At 35.5% G+C, this 19342-nt stretch overlaps 2 protein-coding genes across 10 annotated transcripts in view; both read right to left on the bottom strand.

Annotated features, from left to right (window-relative positions):
* LOC107681863 (endophilin-B2-like) overlaps positions 1-8484 on the bottom strand; it is a 22299-nt gene extending 13815 nt beyond the window's left edge. For 4 of the 9 annotated variants that reach the window (XM_016478222.1, XM_016478223.1, XM_016478227.1 and 1 more), the window contains exons 1-5: positions 8284-8484; positions 4267-4408; positions 2560-2571; positions 1676-1804; positions 242-375 (exon numbers count right to left, since the gene is read on the bottom strand). In XM_016478222.1, the coding sequence (XP_016333708.1) occupies positions 242-375; positions 1676-1804; positions 2560-2571; positions 4267-4408; positions 8284-8346 (480 nt within the window). In that variant the 5' untranslated portion in view covers positions 8347-8484. Of the gene's footprint in view, positions 1-241; positions 376-1675; positions 1805-1889; positions 2572-4266; positions 4409-8283 lie in introns of those variants that run through there. The other 5 variants (XM_016478224.1, XM_016478226.1, XM_016478229.1 and 2 more) reach the window with 3 other exon arrangements.
* Positions 8485-9580: 1096 nt separating this feature from the next.
* LOC107681849 (phosphatidylinositol 4-phosphate 5-kinase-like protein 1) overlaps positions 9581-19342 on the bottom strand; it is a 10807-nt gene continuing 1045 nt past the window's right edge. Inside the window, exons 2-10 of the mRNA XM_016478202.1 lie at positions 18831-19025; positions 16512-16562; positions 16223-16377; positions 12701-12825; positions 12470-12504; positions 12328-12383; positions 11906-12018; positions 11662-11824; positions 9581-10196 (exon numbers count right to left, since the gene is read on the bottom strand). Of these exons, the coding sequence (XP_016333688.1) occupies positions 9749-10196; positions 11662-11824; positions 11906-12018; positions 12328-12383; positions 12470-12504; positions 12701-12825; positions 16223-16377; positions 16512-16562; positions 18831-19025 (1341 nt within the window). The 3' untranslated portion in view covers positions 9581-9748. The remainder of the gene's footprint in view (positions 10197-11661; positions 11825-11905; positions 12019-12327; positions 12384-12469; positions 12505-12700; positions 12826-16222; positions 16378-16511; positions 16563-18830; positions 19026-19342) is intronic.

Genomic DNA, 19342 nt, shown 5'->3' with positions numbered 1-19342 from the left:
TATATATATATATATATATATATAATGTACTAAATTGTAACTTCAATACAAATATTTAATTACAAATATATTTAAATACGACATAAAAGTTTCAATAGAAATGACATTAAAGTATATTTTAGATACCATAAAAGCTTGTCAGCCAATCATTTTGTAACTAGCCATTATCAGCCATTGTAAGTTGGCTTACATATCAGAAGGATGTGAACCATCTGAGACCGAGATTATGAATTTCACTTACAGAAATGGTTTTCCAGTCACCCTCTAGAAAGTTCCTCAGTGGTGTGAGGAAGTTAATAGCTGACATATGTAGGAATTCCCGCTCTGCTCCACCCAACCTCCGCTGAAACTCTCCAACAGTGATCAAAGTACTACCTGAAAACATGCAAAACATTCACAAAGCATTATGTGCAACTTAGCATTGCACTGACATTTTCAATCTTTTCCTGTGAAGTAATTTTCAAATGTGTTTAACTAATCAAGGGGTATGAAGGTATCTTCATCAGAGACCTAAATTCACAAAATGAAACACTCTGCATCTTTAGACATGCTCTGATGCTGCTTTGATTCTCTGTAAATGAAACATGTTTTCATTTGTTTTTTTCATGTCTTTACATGGATAAAGTCTTATTTACCTTGGCAGTGGTCATGAATTTTAATTTTCTTTTTAATGTTGACATCTAAGAGTGCAATTATATAAATCTTTTTAAGCAGCATTGCTATAATTATAATATATAAAGTTCTAATATAAATACAAACAAATGTTATAACCTCATAATAGTTAAGAAAAAAAGTAAAATCACAGGATCTAATACACTTTCCCTCAGTAAATTCTAACCTAAAAGTATCCAAGAACATCTATTTGCCAAAGGGAAAGTGTGCCATCTAGTGAAACAAGGCATGCAGCTAAACATTAACTTGATTTAGAGATCTGTATTACTGTAGCACACTGTCACAGCAAAAAGGGAGAAGAGAACATGTGCAGCGGCAATTCCGCCTCATATGGTGCATCACATAAATAAAAAATGTAAAAAAAGAGCATAAACTGGTATGCACTGGCTTCTAGTACAGACTTCTATTCTAGACTTTGATTATGTGCAATCCGCTTTCTATTGTTTCTTATTATTTCTTAGTTAGGAAATATGTAGCCATTTTATCTTAAAGGGTGTGAAATAAAAAGCGCCCATCCATAAAAAAAATGTCTCACACGGCATTATAATCACATAATAATCACTTTAATGTAGCTTGCGCCAACAGTCCTACATGGAAGCAGCTCCGGGCTGATGATGTATGATCAGTGCTGCGCATGCGCCGGTGAGTCTCGTGAAAACCAACGAAGGTGGGACCCATTTTTAATATATATGGGCTTAGATATATCCTCTATTCTTATTAGAGGGTTTGTTTAATGAGGTTTAAATATGTGAGACATATTGGAGTACAAATATGTAAGGCATATTGTTGGTACGATTATGTCAATATTTCATTTCATTCTCAAATTGATTTAATGGAGTGGTGAGCCATAAATTATTTTTATTTATTTTTTCTTGTTCGATTTTAAGTTATGTTTGTAATGTTTGAAAATTAATAAATATATATAATAAAAAAAATAAATAACTTTTGGCTTTTCTGTGTGTTTTTTGATTAAAAACAATCCAAAAAAAAGAAACATACGAACCATACGGAGTTCCTGGCCCAAATTCCTTTGCTGCGTCCTGCATATACTGCCCCAGCAGCTCTGCATTGGTGGTTCTGGATGGGATCTTTCTGTCCAATTTCTCATAAAAAAACTCTTCAATACGCGCACCTAAATAAAGAATTACATCAGACTTTATTTAGGGTTTACTCCAGTAAACTTAATCAAGTAAACCATTTTGCACCATCATGCTTACCAATCCAAACCAATAGTTCACAGTCAGCAAATTGAGGGTAATAAAATTGATATTATATATAATTATATACAATATCACACTGGTATACATATTGGTTTACATTTCTTTATGTATGAATTTAATTAAGATTTATAGCTTAAAATGCATGTTACTTTCTTTGCTTCTCAATATCTAATCATAAAAGTTTAAAAATATTTCACCAACCATTTACAAATTTTCGGGATACTTTCATTGTAGTATTCTGAACATTGTTTCGAGAGACCATAAAGCAAAAAAAGATGAACGAAACACAGGTCTTTGATGTAGACATCACGGATGAAAACATAAAACCCATGTGTGGTTGTAATAAAAAATGTGATAACAACAGTCTTTGAACAATCATTCCAGCTCTCTGTGTTGCCAGCAGGATTTGAAGAGACCTCACAGATTTGAAAACCACATCTGGTTAAGATATTCAGATGATTGAAAAACAGGTGTTTAAACTTGTGTCTGGATAAACCACAAGACATTCACCCAAACTCAGCCGCAAAAGGATAGTACTACCATGACAAAAACATAGTGAGAAGAGCCAGCCTCACACATTGGGTCTAATACTAAACATCTGTCATTTGAGGAAGGAATTAAACTGAAGACCTAAAGCACAGGACACGGGGAGTAGAGACACACTTACCAGTTTGGTCAACTGGAGCATGGAGAGAGTTAGAAAGAACAGGTTAGTGTTCTTATTAGTACTAACGCTTAAATATGCTTATTAAACACTTAAATATGTACATGAAAGTTACTGTCATCAAAGATAAGCTTTAAAGTGCCCCTATTATGGATTTTTGAAAATTACCTTTCATGCAGCGTGTAACACAGCTCTAAGTGAATGAAAACATCCTGCCAAGTTTTAAATCTGAAAGTGCACCGTGTATAAAGTATTGTCTCTCAAAAGAAAGAATCGACTCTGAATCATTGAAACGAGTCGTTTTTAAAGCGAATCCCAAGCCGTTTCATTTTGACGTCAACATGAAACATTAGCATATTTTGAAACAGAAGCCCACTTGTTGGTCTTTTCGAGTTGGTCTGAATGAAAATAGAAATGTATTCTTTGCCACTAGGTGCCACTTTTGGAGCGGTAAAAATAGCTGTTTCCCTGGTAACGCTGTACACAAAGCAGCACTGTGCTCACAAATGCTGCTTTATCAGGCATTACAGGCATGATGAAATGAAAATGAGACCAATTGGACCAATCACCGGCGATTAGCATCGCGCAACTGAGGGGTTTGGAAAAATGAATCGTTAAACGAATCGTTTGGGAGTCGTTGAGCAAATAAGGTAAAAAATAAATGCATATTATAAGACAATGAAAGTGTTTTTTTACCTGCATGCATGTCAACCTGTTGTTGGGGACCCCCTAAAACCAAAATATTAACTTTTCATAACCCATAATAGGGGCACTTTAAAACATCTGAAACCTGTGGCCTCATCAATGATTCAGAAATTATAACCGAACGAGTATTGATATAAAATGTTTCATGTTGTTTATTCATTTGTGAGCTGCCAACATAAAATGCTAATTTTACGAAATGCGATATACACTACCATTCAAACATTTGGAGTCAGACAGATTTTTTAATGTTTTGAAAGAAGTCTCTAATGCTCACAAAGGCTGCGTTTACTTGATTAAAATACAATAAATCTGTGATATTGTAAAATATCATGACAATTTAAAATAACTTTCACTTTTTCCTGTGGTGGCAAAGTGGAATATTCAGCAGTAATTACTCCAGTCTTCAGTGTCACATGATCCTTCAGAAATCATTCTAATATAATTAATATAAAACATTTGAACAGTAGTGTAATTAAGCAAAAGTTTGTAATCAGACATTTTTATCCAAAGTGCCTTACAGTACAGTATCCTGCTCAAGAGCACAGTAATGATTAACAGCTCAGATTTCAACTGTTACGCCAGTTTGCTGTACATCAAGAAGAAGAGAGAAAATAAAAATCAAGGGTGCAAAGACAATACAGTACATTCACATAATGTGACACCTGACAAAGTGACACCTGAGTACCACTGCTGTTTTAAGATGGTTGTTCGGCATCATATTTCCCTGGCTGCCCCTACAGGAATATTTCACTTCTGGAATCTTTCACGCAGATGCAAAGTGGTGTAATCAAGCAAATGGTGACATTAAAGCAGATTGATATCAACAAAGAGATGTTCCTGTTGTCAACAACATGAGACATTTTTCAACATTTAAGAGACAAGACCACACATTTCAAACAATATCTAATAACGGAATATTTTCCTGAAGAAAATGTAATTCAGAGGCTTAGGTAGATGCAAAACGTAGGAAGATTTTAAACGTATAACTCCCATGTAGATTCTTACTTGGGTTGGGTTGAAGCAGCACCTCGGTCTGTCTGAAGATCTTTTCGGTCCAGTTTTTGGTGCAGTCCGCTCGAGCTATCAGGTTCTCCAGATGGGCATCAAGTTCAGTCTTTTCTGCCTGGCCAAGCTTCTCCTCTGTGTACTGGAGAACATACAAAACAATTCAGTCTGTCTGTAAGAGCAGCACTCCAAACCAGATGTACAACAACGTAGGCAATATTAGCTGTTCTTTCTGAGGGACAAGAATATGCATGCATAATTTCTAGGGTTGGGTTTTGACACAAATTTCACGATTCGATTCGATTCTCATTCACAAGCTTGCGATTCAATTTGATTACCAATTCGATTCAATATCGATTATTTTGGATATATATCAGGTACAGTACATGCCAAATTTTCTCGAGGAAAAAAAAATCTCTCAACCAATGCTGTAAAATATACATGAGAGTCAGTTGGTAGTACTACATTACTATAATATTGAAGGTTAAAATTGACTGATTTGTTAAAATTACACTTAATGAAGTTTTTAAAATAATAAAGTTACAATTACATAATAATATTTCTACTCATGGACCGCGTCACCGCAACAAAGTGCTCGTTTAAAAGCAGGGCACGGTAGACGTAGGCTCCACAGCTAGATGAATTAGTATAGAAGAAACCCTATGAGTACAACGACCATCATTTGAAGTTTCACAAAATTCTGAAATTATCGTACATTATGGGATTTTTTTCATTATTGATCGTACATCGTACAGAGGTCTAAATTACCGTACAAATACGATAATTATCGTACGTCTGGCAACACTGGCGATCTGTCACTCCACATTAAACAGCGACAAAACGGCATTTATTGTTTGAATATTGCAATACAATGGACAGAATTTGAAATCTGAGACTTTGTTTCATATTAAAAGTACCAAAGCACAATGCTTATTGCGATTTATTGGATGGGAAGTGTTCCGTCCATTAACTGAAAACAGGCTAGACTAATCGATTCTTGGGATTTAAGAATCGATATCGTTCCGTAAAAATGAGAATCGATTAATATCGAGATATCGATATTTTTTACCCAGCCCTAATAATTTCCCATAACATATTGTCTCAGAATGCTAAACAATTCTCAGCAATACAAGGAGACATACTCTTAAAGCTATTCACATGATTTGCTGGCATTATGGCATTCCCCCTTTTGGCTATATTTATGTTTAGACAATGTTTCACAGTTCACATCAAGCAGCATATATATACTATAAATCAGACACATTAAGTTTGAGTGCAACAAAAACATCAAGTCATTTTCTGACAAAAGACAATGAAAGGACATGGACAATGAAAAGCATGCATATAGTTATATCTGACATGTGCCCTGCAGTGAGACATGCTATGTTTAACCTAAAACCATTACATTATAGGCTAGATGTTTATATTTAACCAAGAGCTTGTAACACTCCAAAGAGAAAGGAAAACTTGAAATCGCATCATATGACCCCTTTAAACCATTGTTTGTTAAACAATTGAGTACATTATTAATTATAAAACATATGTAAAATATGATAATGTAATAAAAGGCAATATAATAAAATACAAATCAATTTGTTACACCACTATTAAATATGGTGCTTTAAAAATAATAATAATAATTAGGCACTACTGTTCAAAGTAAGAACTTTTTCGGGAGGAAATCATACTTTTATTCAGCATGGATATTTATTCTTCATTAAATGGATCAAATGTGACTGTAAAGGTGTTATGACAAATTCTTCTGTACTTTCTATTCATTAAAGAATCATAAAAAACAGCTCATGTGCACTGCCTCTGACTGCAGTAACTCCATGACAGAACTGTGGCTTTGAGTGATAATGATCTGCTCCCAACGAAATCCCTGGCAGGTACAGTAGTAGTGATTGGCTGAGCGGGGACGCTTATCTGTGTCAGCAAAGGTGATTGGCTGCTAGGGGACACCCCCTTCATCTGCTCCCTGGTTAATCAGACTACAGAAGGCAAACGATCTTGTTGCGTCTTCTCAGGGGAGACATAACAATAAACAAGATTAGTTCATGAAACTCTAATTAAATGGAAGAGGATCAGACAGGTGAATGGCACCGGCCTGTTTGTGCCTTCGCAGTTCAAATTCACTTGATATCCAAATATGCAGGCTAAAATGTCAGCCATTGCTAAAGGTCAGTAGCTAACAGCTGAACAAATGCCCTGTGACTCTCATTGATAAACAAAAGGCTTCTGGCAGGCCGGTGGACCTGCAGCAAAGATTTCCTCTGACAAGGTGAAAAAATATAGGGCTGGTGTTTAATATTTCACTCACACACAGGGAAGACCCCTGCTGACAGCGCATAAAATTCAGGCCTGAGGTGAAAGAGGAAAAAAACTAAACATAAATCACATTCAGCATGAAGGATTCCCTCTACATCTGCAGTTCTGAATGTCTGTCATCCATGAGCCGAGAATATGGGCAGTCATAACAGATGAGGTATGACAGAGGGGTTTGCACACTATCTTGTGATATCCGGGGATGTGGCACGTCTATGAATAAGACATAATGCTTTGACAATATAATAAATGTCACACTGTGTAAATACTGTAGCATACATACTGATTATATAGAATGCATTGAAGAAAAAAAAAATAACTACACAAAAATCAGTATTTCAGTGCCACTTATTTATTCTGAACAAATGTTATTTTTGATTTTTTTTAAATGCCAAACATTATGTTTTACTTTACAAGGATTTTCACATTAGATTGTCACCCCTAAGTTTTATTAGTTTAGCAGTTGTATTACTTCTAACTACATGCAGTGTCTTTGGATCATCACATGGTTTTTGTTAACAATTAATTATCAACGGAATTAAACTGTTGCATTTTTTATTATATTTTTAATAATAGAAAATGTTTGTCCTTAAGAAATAATCTTCCTTTTTTTACATTTTATAGAAAATGTCATCTGTCACAACTTACGGTTTCAAGGATAATCTTAGATAATAAACTACAAATATTGTAATTAATAAAAAATAAACTTTTTATGCTTAAATGAAAACCACCCACATGGAAACAGATGGACATTCACCATCACACATACACACCAGCTGGCCAGACATCTTTCAGTATTCTGCATACAAGGTCTATTCAAATGAAAACGCTCCCTCTCATGCTGTTCCAAAACCGACATTATTTTCTTCACAGTGATGTTGTGCTGCTTTTTTTCCATAAAATGAAAGGGAATGGTGACCAAGACCTGCCAAGCACCAAAAATAACAATAAAATAAAATAACAATAAAACTGCTTTGTGTGATGTACAGACTAACATTTAAGTCATTATTCAATCATTTTTGAACTGTCTAATTGAACAGTTGCCATTCACTTTCATTATGTAGGGGAAAAACAGTAACAGAGCATTTTTGTGTTCCACGGAAAAAACAAAATCATACAGGTTCAAAATACCATGAGGGTGAATACGACGAGAGTATTTTCATGTTGAGGTGATCTGTCCCTATCAACCTGTTTACTTTCTTACGTCTTCGTTATACAGTAATATAACTGAGTATATTTTTACACTCGGTTACATTTCGATAGACTTACATTTTTTTGACAAACAGTAACATGAGCATCCCTAAACAAGCATTTAAAAAAAAAAAAGTAAACAGTAATAGTAAACAGGGCTTCATCTGTTGGCGAGTGCTGTCACATGAACAGCCATTAATAATGGATACGGGCTTGGCTTGCGTCTATCGGCTTACAATGGCGAGGAAAATACAGATCATCGCAACATGACAAACAAAGATTTCTCGCTTGAACAATGACAGATGCATTAAGGTTTACAGAAAGCGAGGTTTCTGAGTGTTCGCGTGAGGATCTGTAAGGCCAACAGAGCGAAGCAGTTCATTCATTGACTAGAGCCCGCTGATGCTGCTGCGCACATCCATCCCCCTCAGTTCACGCACGGCACTTACGGCTCAACGCAACTACCGTGAAATAAGCAGAAAGCACTGGGTCATTTCATACCTGAACAGCACGAGTGAAGAAGACACCTGCATCCGACGCTAGTTTCTTGACATTGAAATCCATCGTGTCAGTGTTTTCACTTTGTGCGTTTCGGCAACATCAGCTTGTTGGTTGTCCCTGCAACGGGATCGATTGTGCAGGACGAGGCGGAATCGACAGCGCAACCTGGAGTTACCATCAGTTACATCGGCCATCCTCTACTCAGCCTAGCTGGATGCTCATGATTTTAACCCCCCTACTGTGAACGCATTGTTTTGGGTATCCTAACCATTTTCATTTTTTTTAAATACAATACTTCTAATGAAAAATAATTGTAAAAAGTATCCTCTGTGGTCTGTACAAGTAAACTGTATCATTCCATTAATATTCAATTAATTATAGATAGATAGATAGATAGATAGACAGATAGACAGATAGATAGATAGATAGATAGATAGATAGATATAGATTTGTATTTTCCCTATACTAACACTACAACCTACAGGTTTAAACTGCTCATTTTATGGCTTTCCATAAAAGAAACATTACAGCATCATAAGATACTTGAAAAATGCCCCCTCACATGATTCACAATGTCACTTTCCTTGCTTCCCTCCATTATTTTAATATGTATTTTAAGCACATTTTTAATTTGAATAGAATGTGCTCAAAAATTCTAGCTCCAGCAATATAAATTGGTAAATTACAAATAGCACAATACAAAAGCAGCTTGAGGCCTGAACATTATCAATCTAAACCATTAAAGAAGAACAGATGCAAATATCAAACATTCGTTTTTTTATTATACTGCATAAATATTTCTGAAAGCATTTGAATGTCCACTTGGGTAGTTCCACATAACAGTTTCTGAACGTAACAGACAGCAGGAAGGAAGTGACCCTGCTTTTGTTGATAAGTTGTAAGTCTCAAAAGCCTTTCTTTCTGGACAGCTGGCAATCAAATGGTAACAATGTACTTTTCAATAAATGGGATATATGTAACCCGTATTACATAATTCAATTATAAAAACATGCTTAAACCAAAAGTTACACTTTACTTTGCTCTTATTCAAGTTTTCATAATAGGTTTCATCCCTATGCACTGTCATTGCGCTGTTATTTACATAACCATTTTAAATGAATAAAACTTTTAACTTTTGCATTTTTCATGAACTACAGTGTTTTAACAAGTACTTGCATTAGCATCGTCTTTATTTAAAGGGGTCATAGGAATAGGATGCCCATTTTCCACAAGTTGATATGATTCTTTAAGGGTGGTTGTGTACACACACTACCAACACACATTTCAGTTCAAACAACTTGTAAAAGTGCATGTAGCATCCTATGACCCCTTTAAACAAAAAGCTATAAAAACGTTCACCCTCAAATGTACATTCAGATCCATTCCACTGTGTTTACATAATGAGGTATGTATGAGTCAGGTGTGCGAACAGTGGGTCCATCTGTCATCCAAGAGACCTCTAATTTTATTTGGTATGGTCCTGAACCCACTGGCACAGCCTGTGACAGTAAGCTGGAGGACTGACTGTGGAGAATGTTTGTCGTGGGTGTCTCAGGCTTTTCCACAGATGCTCAAGCCTCTTTTTGAAACCATAAACAGTGAAGATGTCAATTATCCCAATGAAGTAACGCTGCTCTGGTCCATCAATGACATGAAGTGGGTTTTTGAAGTTAGGAAGCAATCTCCGGTTCTGGGACTGGAACGTTTGTAGATCGGCTGACTCTGTTCCCACCCTACTTTGTTGCTCAATTTTGTCTTCCTCAGGACTTGCGATGTCGGTTGCACTATTGCCACTGTGTATTTCTGTTACGTGACATTGTGTTGTATTTAATTCTGAAGAGAGGAGTGTGGAGTCTTCCTCTGCCACCACCCCGGGAACAGTTGGTGTAGGACTGGATGTTGCATTTACTGACCTAACAGCCAGTCAGAGAGGAACACAGAACAGAGCAAAGAACATTAACCTACTGAATGATTGCCGTTCAATGAAAGTGTGTGGCTGTTGCTTGTTTCTGGGTTGAAGCTCTGTTTTTCTGCAGAAGATTATTACACCTGAACATTCCATGCTGTTAAAGGTATAGTTCACACAGAAATTTAAAATTACATCATTTACTCACCCTTGTGTTCTTCCAAACCCATATGTCATTATTTTTTGTGTGGACCACAAAAAGAGATGTTTTGCAGAATGTTCATGCTGCTCTTCTCCACACAATGAAAATGAATGGGGACCAAAGACGGCCAGTTTCTAAAAAAAAAAGCACCTTAAAAGTAGCCCATACTTAAGTCATATGTTCACTTTGTGTGAGGAACAGAACACTATTCACTTTCATTGTATGGAAAAGAGCAGCTTGGACATTCTGCTAAATGTCCTTATGTGTTCTATGGAAAAGACAAAGTCATAGGGGTTTCAAAAGACATGAGAATAAGTAAATAAAAAAAAGACTTCCATCAATTTTTTGGGTAAACCATTAGTTTAAATGATGGATAAATGCAGTATATGAGATGATGTTCAATGGCTAATGGAATGGTAGTAGCAAGTACACGCATGGTTATTATTATAGTTTAGTAATTTAGTTTTTTGTTATTTCTTTGAGACATTACTTTGAAAATGACATTGAAGCTAGATATGATAGCTACATGCCTGCCTGCCAATGGTCGTTTGGAGAAGAAAGAGAAGGATCTGGAAACAGAGGTGAACATGAACATTCACAGTCAGGGTAAAGCCTGTTATCCTTAAATACTGAACTAAACTAGAGAGAGGAGGCAGCAGAAAGAAACATCCATAACACTTTAATATAGGGACCAATTCTCACTATTAACTAGTTGCTTATTAAGCATTGGCTGTTTCTTAGTAGGCTACTTATAAAGCACATATTCTGCATGACCATATTCTACATTCCTAATCCTACCCAATACTTAAACCTAACAACTACCTTACTAACTATTAATAAGCAGCAAATTAGGAGTTTATTGAGGGAAAAGTCGTAGCTAATGGTTTGTTAATAGCGATAATTGGACCTTAAAATAAAGTGTAACCGGAATGTTTTGAAGAAAATATTGTCTCTGAACTATGAGAACAATTAAAACAAGAGCAAACATCAGTATTCTGCACATAATCATATAAAGTTAATCACTATATTCTGCGTGCACCTCAGCAGTCAAGCATGAGCAGTTCATTCAAATGACTGTGTGAGATAGCGATGACCAGCCAAAAGTATCTGTGTGCCATCTGACTGTGTCAAGAATAGAGTTTTTATACAATTATGAATGCCAGACATCTTTAAACAAAGTACACAAGCAGAGCTTCATTAAAACATCTTTGTAAATGTCTATGGTTGTTTGTAGATGACTATATGCATGATAGACTAAAATGATGCTCACTTTTTGGCACGCATGATGAGTGTTGCGAAAGAGAGACTCTGGCTGAGTTCATCCTGGTGCAGGGGCTGATGGGCAAGCAGGAGGCTGTAGTCCAACACATTGAGCGTCTGAAGAAAGGCAGTATCAATCTTCACCTGACGCAGGAGCCAAGGGCGTTGCTGATCTGTCATATAAACAAGGAACCAAAGGATTGAACGTAGTGTTGCAGATGAAGTCTAAATATCATAAAAGGAACTGAGCTTACCTAACTGAATGAACTGTCCTTCAAAATTAAGATCCTTCAAAACAACAATGATCTGGCTGCCTTCAGGGGCTGGGTCTGTCCACCGGCTCACCTCACAGCCCTTTATATCATACCTTAAACATTGAGAGAAAAGGGTGAATGTAAAACTAGGAAGGAAGTGTAATGGAGAAGGAGGTGGTAGTGATGGATTGGATCATTCTTCTTACCATTAGTGCAAGCCAAAAGTAACAGCTAAAAGGCAAAGCAATTTAATTACCAATAATTGCAAGGCTGTGGATTTTAGTAAGCCAAGATGACATCTTCTGTGGTGTACATTCACAGAAGTGATGGAGAGATTAGCAACATTAAATATTTATATGATTGATAATGGACGAATCGTTAACACTTCACCATTTCCATTTATAACATGCAGTAAGTCTTACCTCGCTGTGATTCTGTCATCAGGGTAAAAGACACTTTGCATCACAATAAAGTACTTCTGCACACAGAAAACAACATGCACCCTCAGGGTTCATAAAATAATCATTTTAACAGGAAATTGAAGATGTAAAGTGAAATAATTACCATCCTCTGATGTGCTATTTTGATCCTGTGAACACCTGTCCATGAATCAAGCATGACAATTGCTTAAATGGATGCAATAAAGATAAGCATTCAGGGTTTTAAGGTTTCTAGTGTAAAAGAAAGTTACACCTTCAAATTTATAATGCATTCAAATTGGTGGATAAGAAAATGTTTGTCCAGTAACATTTGTTGAAAAAGTAATGTTAATTTAATAGCTTCCTTTATTCTCACCTAAAAATTTGGCAAGCAGAGAGTGTGGGTACTTCTCCAGATGTTCCATGTAGATTCTCAGGTTAGACAAGAGAAATCGCACTTCTCTTTTACTCTGTGTCTTTAAGAAGAACCGCTTGTCATTACTAAACAGAGAACAGAGAAATGTGTGTTAAAGGGCATTTGGTTTGAGATCAAATAAATATATATACTATTCCGTTAAAAAGTTTGGTCAGTGAGATTTTTTAATGCTTTTTAAAATAAGTATCTTATACTCACCAAGGCTGCATTTATTTGATCAGAAATCAGTAAAAAAAACAATGAAATATTTTGACGATTTAAATCAACTGTTTTGTATTTTAATGTATTTTAAAATGTAATGTATTCCTGTATGGCAAGTTGAATTTTTAGCAGCAATTAGAATCAGTCATTAGTGTTACGTGATTCTTCAGAAATAATATTCTGATTTCCTGCTCAAGAAATATTTCTTATTATTACCTATTTAAAACAGTTGTGCTGCTTAATATTTCTGTGGAAATCATGATACTTTTTTCTTTGGATTCTTTGATTAATAAAAAGTCCAAAATAATTTTTAAGACGTTACTGTCACTTTTGATCTATTTAATCCATCCTTGCTGAATAAAAATTATAATAGAGATGCACCGATTGCAATTTTCTTGGTCGATTCCGATTTCCGATTTTTTGTAAGTAAGACCTGCCGATTCCGATTTTCTTTCTATAAACTACAATTGACAGCATATACAAACAAAAATCTATACTTTTTAATGCAAAAAATTATTTACATAATAAAAAATTATTAAACATTATAATTCCCCCATTCTGGACTAAGTTACAGTTGTTCTTTCACTTAAGCAACTCTCGAAATAAAGTGCTCTGTGACTAGAAAAAAGGTAGAAATAACAATTAACTGAAAAAAGTTGCTGTACTATTTAACAAAACAGATGTCATTTCCCACTATTTCTTAAATTGTCATTTTTCACTAACCTTATTACATGTGTCATCTTTCACATCAAATTCTTACATTGTTTCAATTAACTCAGTTAGAACAATAATAAGAAACTGTAGAATTGTTACCACTCAAATGAAATCAGTATCAACAAACTCCATCTTTCCACTGCAGGAAACGCAGAAGTTGCATCTGAAGTGGCATTAGATGTATTTACACAGACTGTTTGATGAAGCCGAGGTGCCATAAATGCATTTACACTGCAAACTTTCGAATGCATAAACAATTTTATAAGATTAATGTTTTAAACATTTTTAAACATACAAATAAGAAATGTTGGGAAAAATGCAATGATAGTTTTAAATATGAAACCAAACCAGTAGGTGGCATCAAATGACCGTTTGAATGAGTGAGTCATTAGTCCTTCATTCAACAGATATGTTCAAATGGCTGATTTACTCAGAAACGAGGCAAGTGACTGTCTTTATGAATGGGCCACTGAATCATTGACTCACTTGATTCATTCAAAAACGTGGATTCATTCAGTAACGAAACACCGCTGTGTTGCTCGGAGACACAAAACAGTTCTGCTGTGGCTTTTATTGGAACTATTTTCATCAGCGAAATTGAGCAAAAACCGTCAATATTGTGCCTAAACTGTGTCACTTAAAGGGTTAGTTCACCCAAAAATGAAAATTAGCCCATAAATTACTCACCCTCAAGTCATCCTAGGTGTATATGACTTTCTTCTTTCAGACGAATCCAGTTGGAGTTATATAAAAAATTGTCTTTGATCTTTCAAGCTGTTTCATGGCACTCAGCGGGTGTTGCATGCATCAGTCCAAAAGCACTTAATTAAAATGCGCCCATCCATAAAAAAAAGTGTCTCACACGGCTCCAGGGGGTGAACAAAGGCCTTCTGTAACGAATCGATGCGTTTTTGTAAGAAAAATATCCATATTCAAAACGTAATAATCACTTTAATGTAGCTTGCGCTCACTGTTGTACACTGGAAGCAGTTTGTGAGCGCAAGCTACATTAAAGTGATTATTACGTTTATTTACGAATTATAACTCTGACTGGATTCGTCTGAAAGAAGAAAGTCATATACACCTAGGATGACTTGAGGGTGAGTAATTTATGGACTAATTTTCATTTTTGGGTGAACTAACCCTTTAATTTTACTTGACTTTACTTAACTTGTTTATTGAACTACTATTGTATAAAATCACATTGCAATCGTGTTGAAACATTTTGTTCGTTCAATGTTGCGTACCTAAATCATATATTATAATTGTCTTTTTTTTTTTTTACTACCGCAGTATGTATCTATAAGTTTCTATGAGTGCTGTTGCGCTCATTTGTTTTGTTTTCTGCACCGGTCCGGGCCAATCATGTGGGAAACCGGCTAATTCAGGTCCCTGGCCGGTCGATTGGTGCATCTTTAAATTTGAAAAAAAAAAAACTTTGGAAATTTAATAGGTTACAGATTACAATGGTAGTGTAATAAGTAGTGTAACTATTTCAATTACTTTATTAAAGTAATGTAACTGATTACATTTGATTACTTTTCTACATTTCTAATGTTTTCAACTGTTAATCATTTTCAAACATGGCAGGTAAACCAGGCAGGGTTAACCTTACAGTAGTATTCAACACTGATTACTATCACCTTTGAAATCCTTTATCCCTTGAATTAAGATTATAATAATTTAATTTTAAAGCACAGCCACCACAAAATCAGACTTACTTTGAGATCATTCTGAGGTTAAATACTGATTTAAAACTATAACGAGAAATATGTTTTAGTAGCTATGATACTGTTTTTGAAATCAAATCTTTGCATAGCTATGACAGGAAACACTGACATCTAACAATGGCTTGGAAAAAACAGTTAATCTTAAAAAAAAAAGTATATACAGAAACCCAAATAGAAAATAAAACAGTTATGGAATAAGCTTGTGTCCTGTCCTATTCTGTGTCCTAAACTCCTGAAACATTGGTGTCTCATATTTTAGAGCAGTCACTGCAATTTATGAAAGAAATCAATTAAATCTTTATGTGTGTGTGTGTGTGTGTGTGTGTGTGTGTGTGAAAACAGAAATCAGGTGTAACCCCCTTTACATAATTTAGTTACATGTAACTAGTTACTTCCCAACACTGTATAAATAACATATATATATATATATATATATATATGTACTGTATATATATATATATCACTCAAGGCACAACAGGGCAGTAATTGTCATATCAAGTATAGCTCCTATCTAAATGAATGGGGAAAACCCCCAGAAAGAAAGATTATGTTTCAATAACACATTTCAAATCAAAACATATATTTCAAAGAAAAAAAAAGACACAACAGTATAACTGTGGCTGAAATCATGCTAAAATGATATGCAGGTTTTAGAGTACAAAAATCCATCAAAAAAGCTCTTTAAAATGCAGCCATTCTTATACAGGCCATATTGAACTATGTGATTTCTCCCATTTATTTTTCTATGAGTGGTCTGTCTTCTCCTCATACTGCGTCTGGTGCATATGCTCCTGCATGTGAATTTGTGCTGACTCACGTTAGGAAGAAGTCTGCCTTGCTCTTGGAATTGCTGATGAATTGCAGGTAGCTGCCTTCAGAAGACAGGGACTGCTGATATTCCTTCTCTGTCATCCCCAGGGAGCGCCGCAGACTGGCAAACACCGGCCCAGCGTACGTCTCCATCCTGAAGTCCTTCACACAGTCACAAACACAACAGAAGACATTCAGTAGAAATTATACATAAATATCTTACGTATAATTTGTCTGGTACAGAAAAAAATGCCGAAATTATAGTAAGAGGTGTTGGCTTTTTCCTTTTAACATACCTTATGGATTTGAGTAACTTCAAGAGTATAGTCATCCTCAGACAGCTCATCCTAAAAAACACAAAATATATGATCAATACTGAAAAGTATATTGTATAGTTGATTACATGTTTTGCAGGTATTGTTTTTGTGTGAGAGAGTTGCAAAAGTGCTTTGACCCCCATACAACAGGCAGCACATTCATGCATCATACTGCTGCCTAAGCAGACGGGATTCAATAGAATCAGGGGTCGGCAACATCATCTATGTGTGTGTGTGTTAGTGAACAAGCACATGACCATGAGTGCAACAACCACACTACAAAATAGGTTGAGTAGTTAATAATCAGGGGATGTGTTTGCCTCATAGACAAGTTTGTGTGGTTCACTGAAAATGGCAATAGAAAGCTATATTGAAAAAAGTGGGGAAGAGGTCAATGTTTTAAGTCTCTCCATCTGTGTTACCACAATTAATTTACATTCAGGAGAAATCACATTTAGAATATCTGAGTACATTTTAATGCGTGTAATGGGTATTAAAATACTTTAACCATGACTATATTCACAAATATCCCAAAATATCACGCGATTGATTGTCTCACTGCTATCATAAAATGATTTACAACATAAAAGGCAAAACCTATATTTTATTTTACGAATTTCATTCATTACTTAAGTTCCCTGACATGTAAATATGTATTTTAGCATGGCTGTAACATCTTATTGACAGAATCTAGGACCAGAACTATCCAATTCTATCTTGTATGGTTTTACCATACTAAAAACACCAGCTGGGAGAGTCTTTGGTTTGCTGGAAGCCCTGTATTTCTTTTGGGCATCAGTGAATGCCACAGTTACTGCGGTTTCAATATTCTGTCATCTCAATAAGAAAATTGATTTATAGAAAACACTGCAATGCTATGAAACATCACAAATGTGACAAGCCTACGTGGGAAAAAAATTAGTCATGCACATACAGTACCACGTTCAGAGATGAATAATACTCTCTTGCTCCACTATAATACGCTAAAGCTTATGATATACATTGTGTATCAGGTATATGCAAATTTTTTACTTATGCCACTTACTCAACTGCAATCTACATTCTCTTTTTCATGGTTTAAAAAAGCCACTGATTTCTGCTTGAACATTTCTGTCCTCTCTTGTGGCGCTACCATGCACTGAGCACTATTGCTTTGTTTGAATTCTCCCCTCCTCCCCAGTGCGTGCAATACAGTGGCGTTTGTTTCCAAAACACTTGGTTATTCTTTCACACCATATGCTCTGTTACTCTTGAGCAAATTACCAAGATAAAAACAGCTCTAATCAAGCCTAAACATTGTAATATGGTGCCCCTTCAGTGCCACAAACAGTCTCCATGGAAAGATCAAAATATGGTCCTCTCTATGGAGCTTGTCCTCGTACTAATTAAAGGTAAATAGAACACGCCTGTCTCCTTGGAGGTCTTTGATCATGCCAAAGCTGTCGTCTCTCTCACGTTTAATTTCAATGTGCACTTCAACATTGAAAATGTAATGTGAGCTGAACTGTTTATTTCCTTGGGATTGTATTTTGGATTTGTTTTCATAATTCCAAACCTGTTTGACTGCAATGATCTGTGACTTCTGTATAGATCAATTTGTTCATATCAGCTTGAGTAGTAGATGTTAACACTAGCTGATGTCAGTAATGAACAGACTAGTCTGGGGGTTAACAAAAAGATTTGAATAAAATCTTTTGATAAATCTGATTAAGGAAAAATTTTATGGTGAATTAAAAAAAATCTAAATGTGAAAAAAAACTAAAATACCTCTAAGTTGGCTTTCTATCTGGTTTCTATTCATAATAGCTTTGTAAATAGACAGAAATTGAAATACTCATACTCTAATGTACATGTAAGAAATGGCATTAAGGTTTTACACTTTTTCATTTTTAACAGCATATCTGTACATTGTAATTCTGTCTATTGTGTATTTCCTGTATTTATTACTGAACTGTATTATATATACATTTATAGCCTATTTTTTGTTATTGCCTTGTATTCTATTTCATTGTCTTTATTATGTCTGTACTTTATCTCCACTGGAAGCTCCTGTCACAAAGACAAATTCCTTTTGGGTGTAGCATACTTGGCAATAAAGTTAATTCTGATTCTGATGCTGATTAAAGACAGTTATATATGTTTTTATATCTTCTCCACAGACCCCTGGGAGTCCACAAACCAATCAAAACTCTAGGTATAACTGCATCTTTCCAATTGTAATCTTTTCCTTAAGATGGAAGAAGTGATATTCAATAGGGACTGAATGAGGTGTAGGTTCATAAACATGGGTATACTCACAGGTAAACGGTTGTCAATGGTGTTCTGCACAGCGGCACACAGCCCTTCCTTCATCATACAGGTGAGACTGTAGAACTCATGCTGCTGGTCGATCTCAAACAGACCCAGCAGTTTCCATTGCTGCCTCAGTCTTCCCCACCATCTCCTCTTCACTGTGCGACTGTGTCGGCTCACACCTGGCCCTGACATCTCCATCTACAACATACAATGGACATGTACTTATATACTGTAGACTAGAGTACACCAACTTGTAAAGCCTTAGTGAATTACCAAATGCATTACCACATATTTTTTATCAGTATTTTGTGAGTGTGTGTATATATGAGACATGAATATATTTTACTGCACTCTACTCATGTTATAATGACAGAGGGATTGGTCATCATCTTGAAACTGGTTAAGGTGTCCCTGCCAACAGAACAAAATCTGTATCTGTTCAAGAGGTCTTAAAGGGGTCATATGATGCGATTTCAAGTTTTCCTTTCTCTTTGGAGTGTTACAAGCTGATTGTG

The sequence above is a fragment of the Sinocyclocheilus anshuiensis genome, unplaced genomic scaffold (assembly GCF_001515605.1).
Source record: "Sinocyclocheilus anshuiensis isolate Anshui unplaced genomic scaffold, SAMN03320099.WGS_v1.1 scaffold2872, whole genome shotgun sequence".
In the NCBI taxonomy this organism is placed as follows: domain Eukaryota; kingdom Metazoa; phylum Chordata; class Actinopteri; order Cypriniformes; family Cyprinidae; genus Sinocyclocheilus; species Sinocyclocheilus anshuiensis.
Note: the sequence above shows the minus strand (reverse complement) of the source record. Positions and strands in the feature narration are given on the sequence as shown.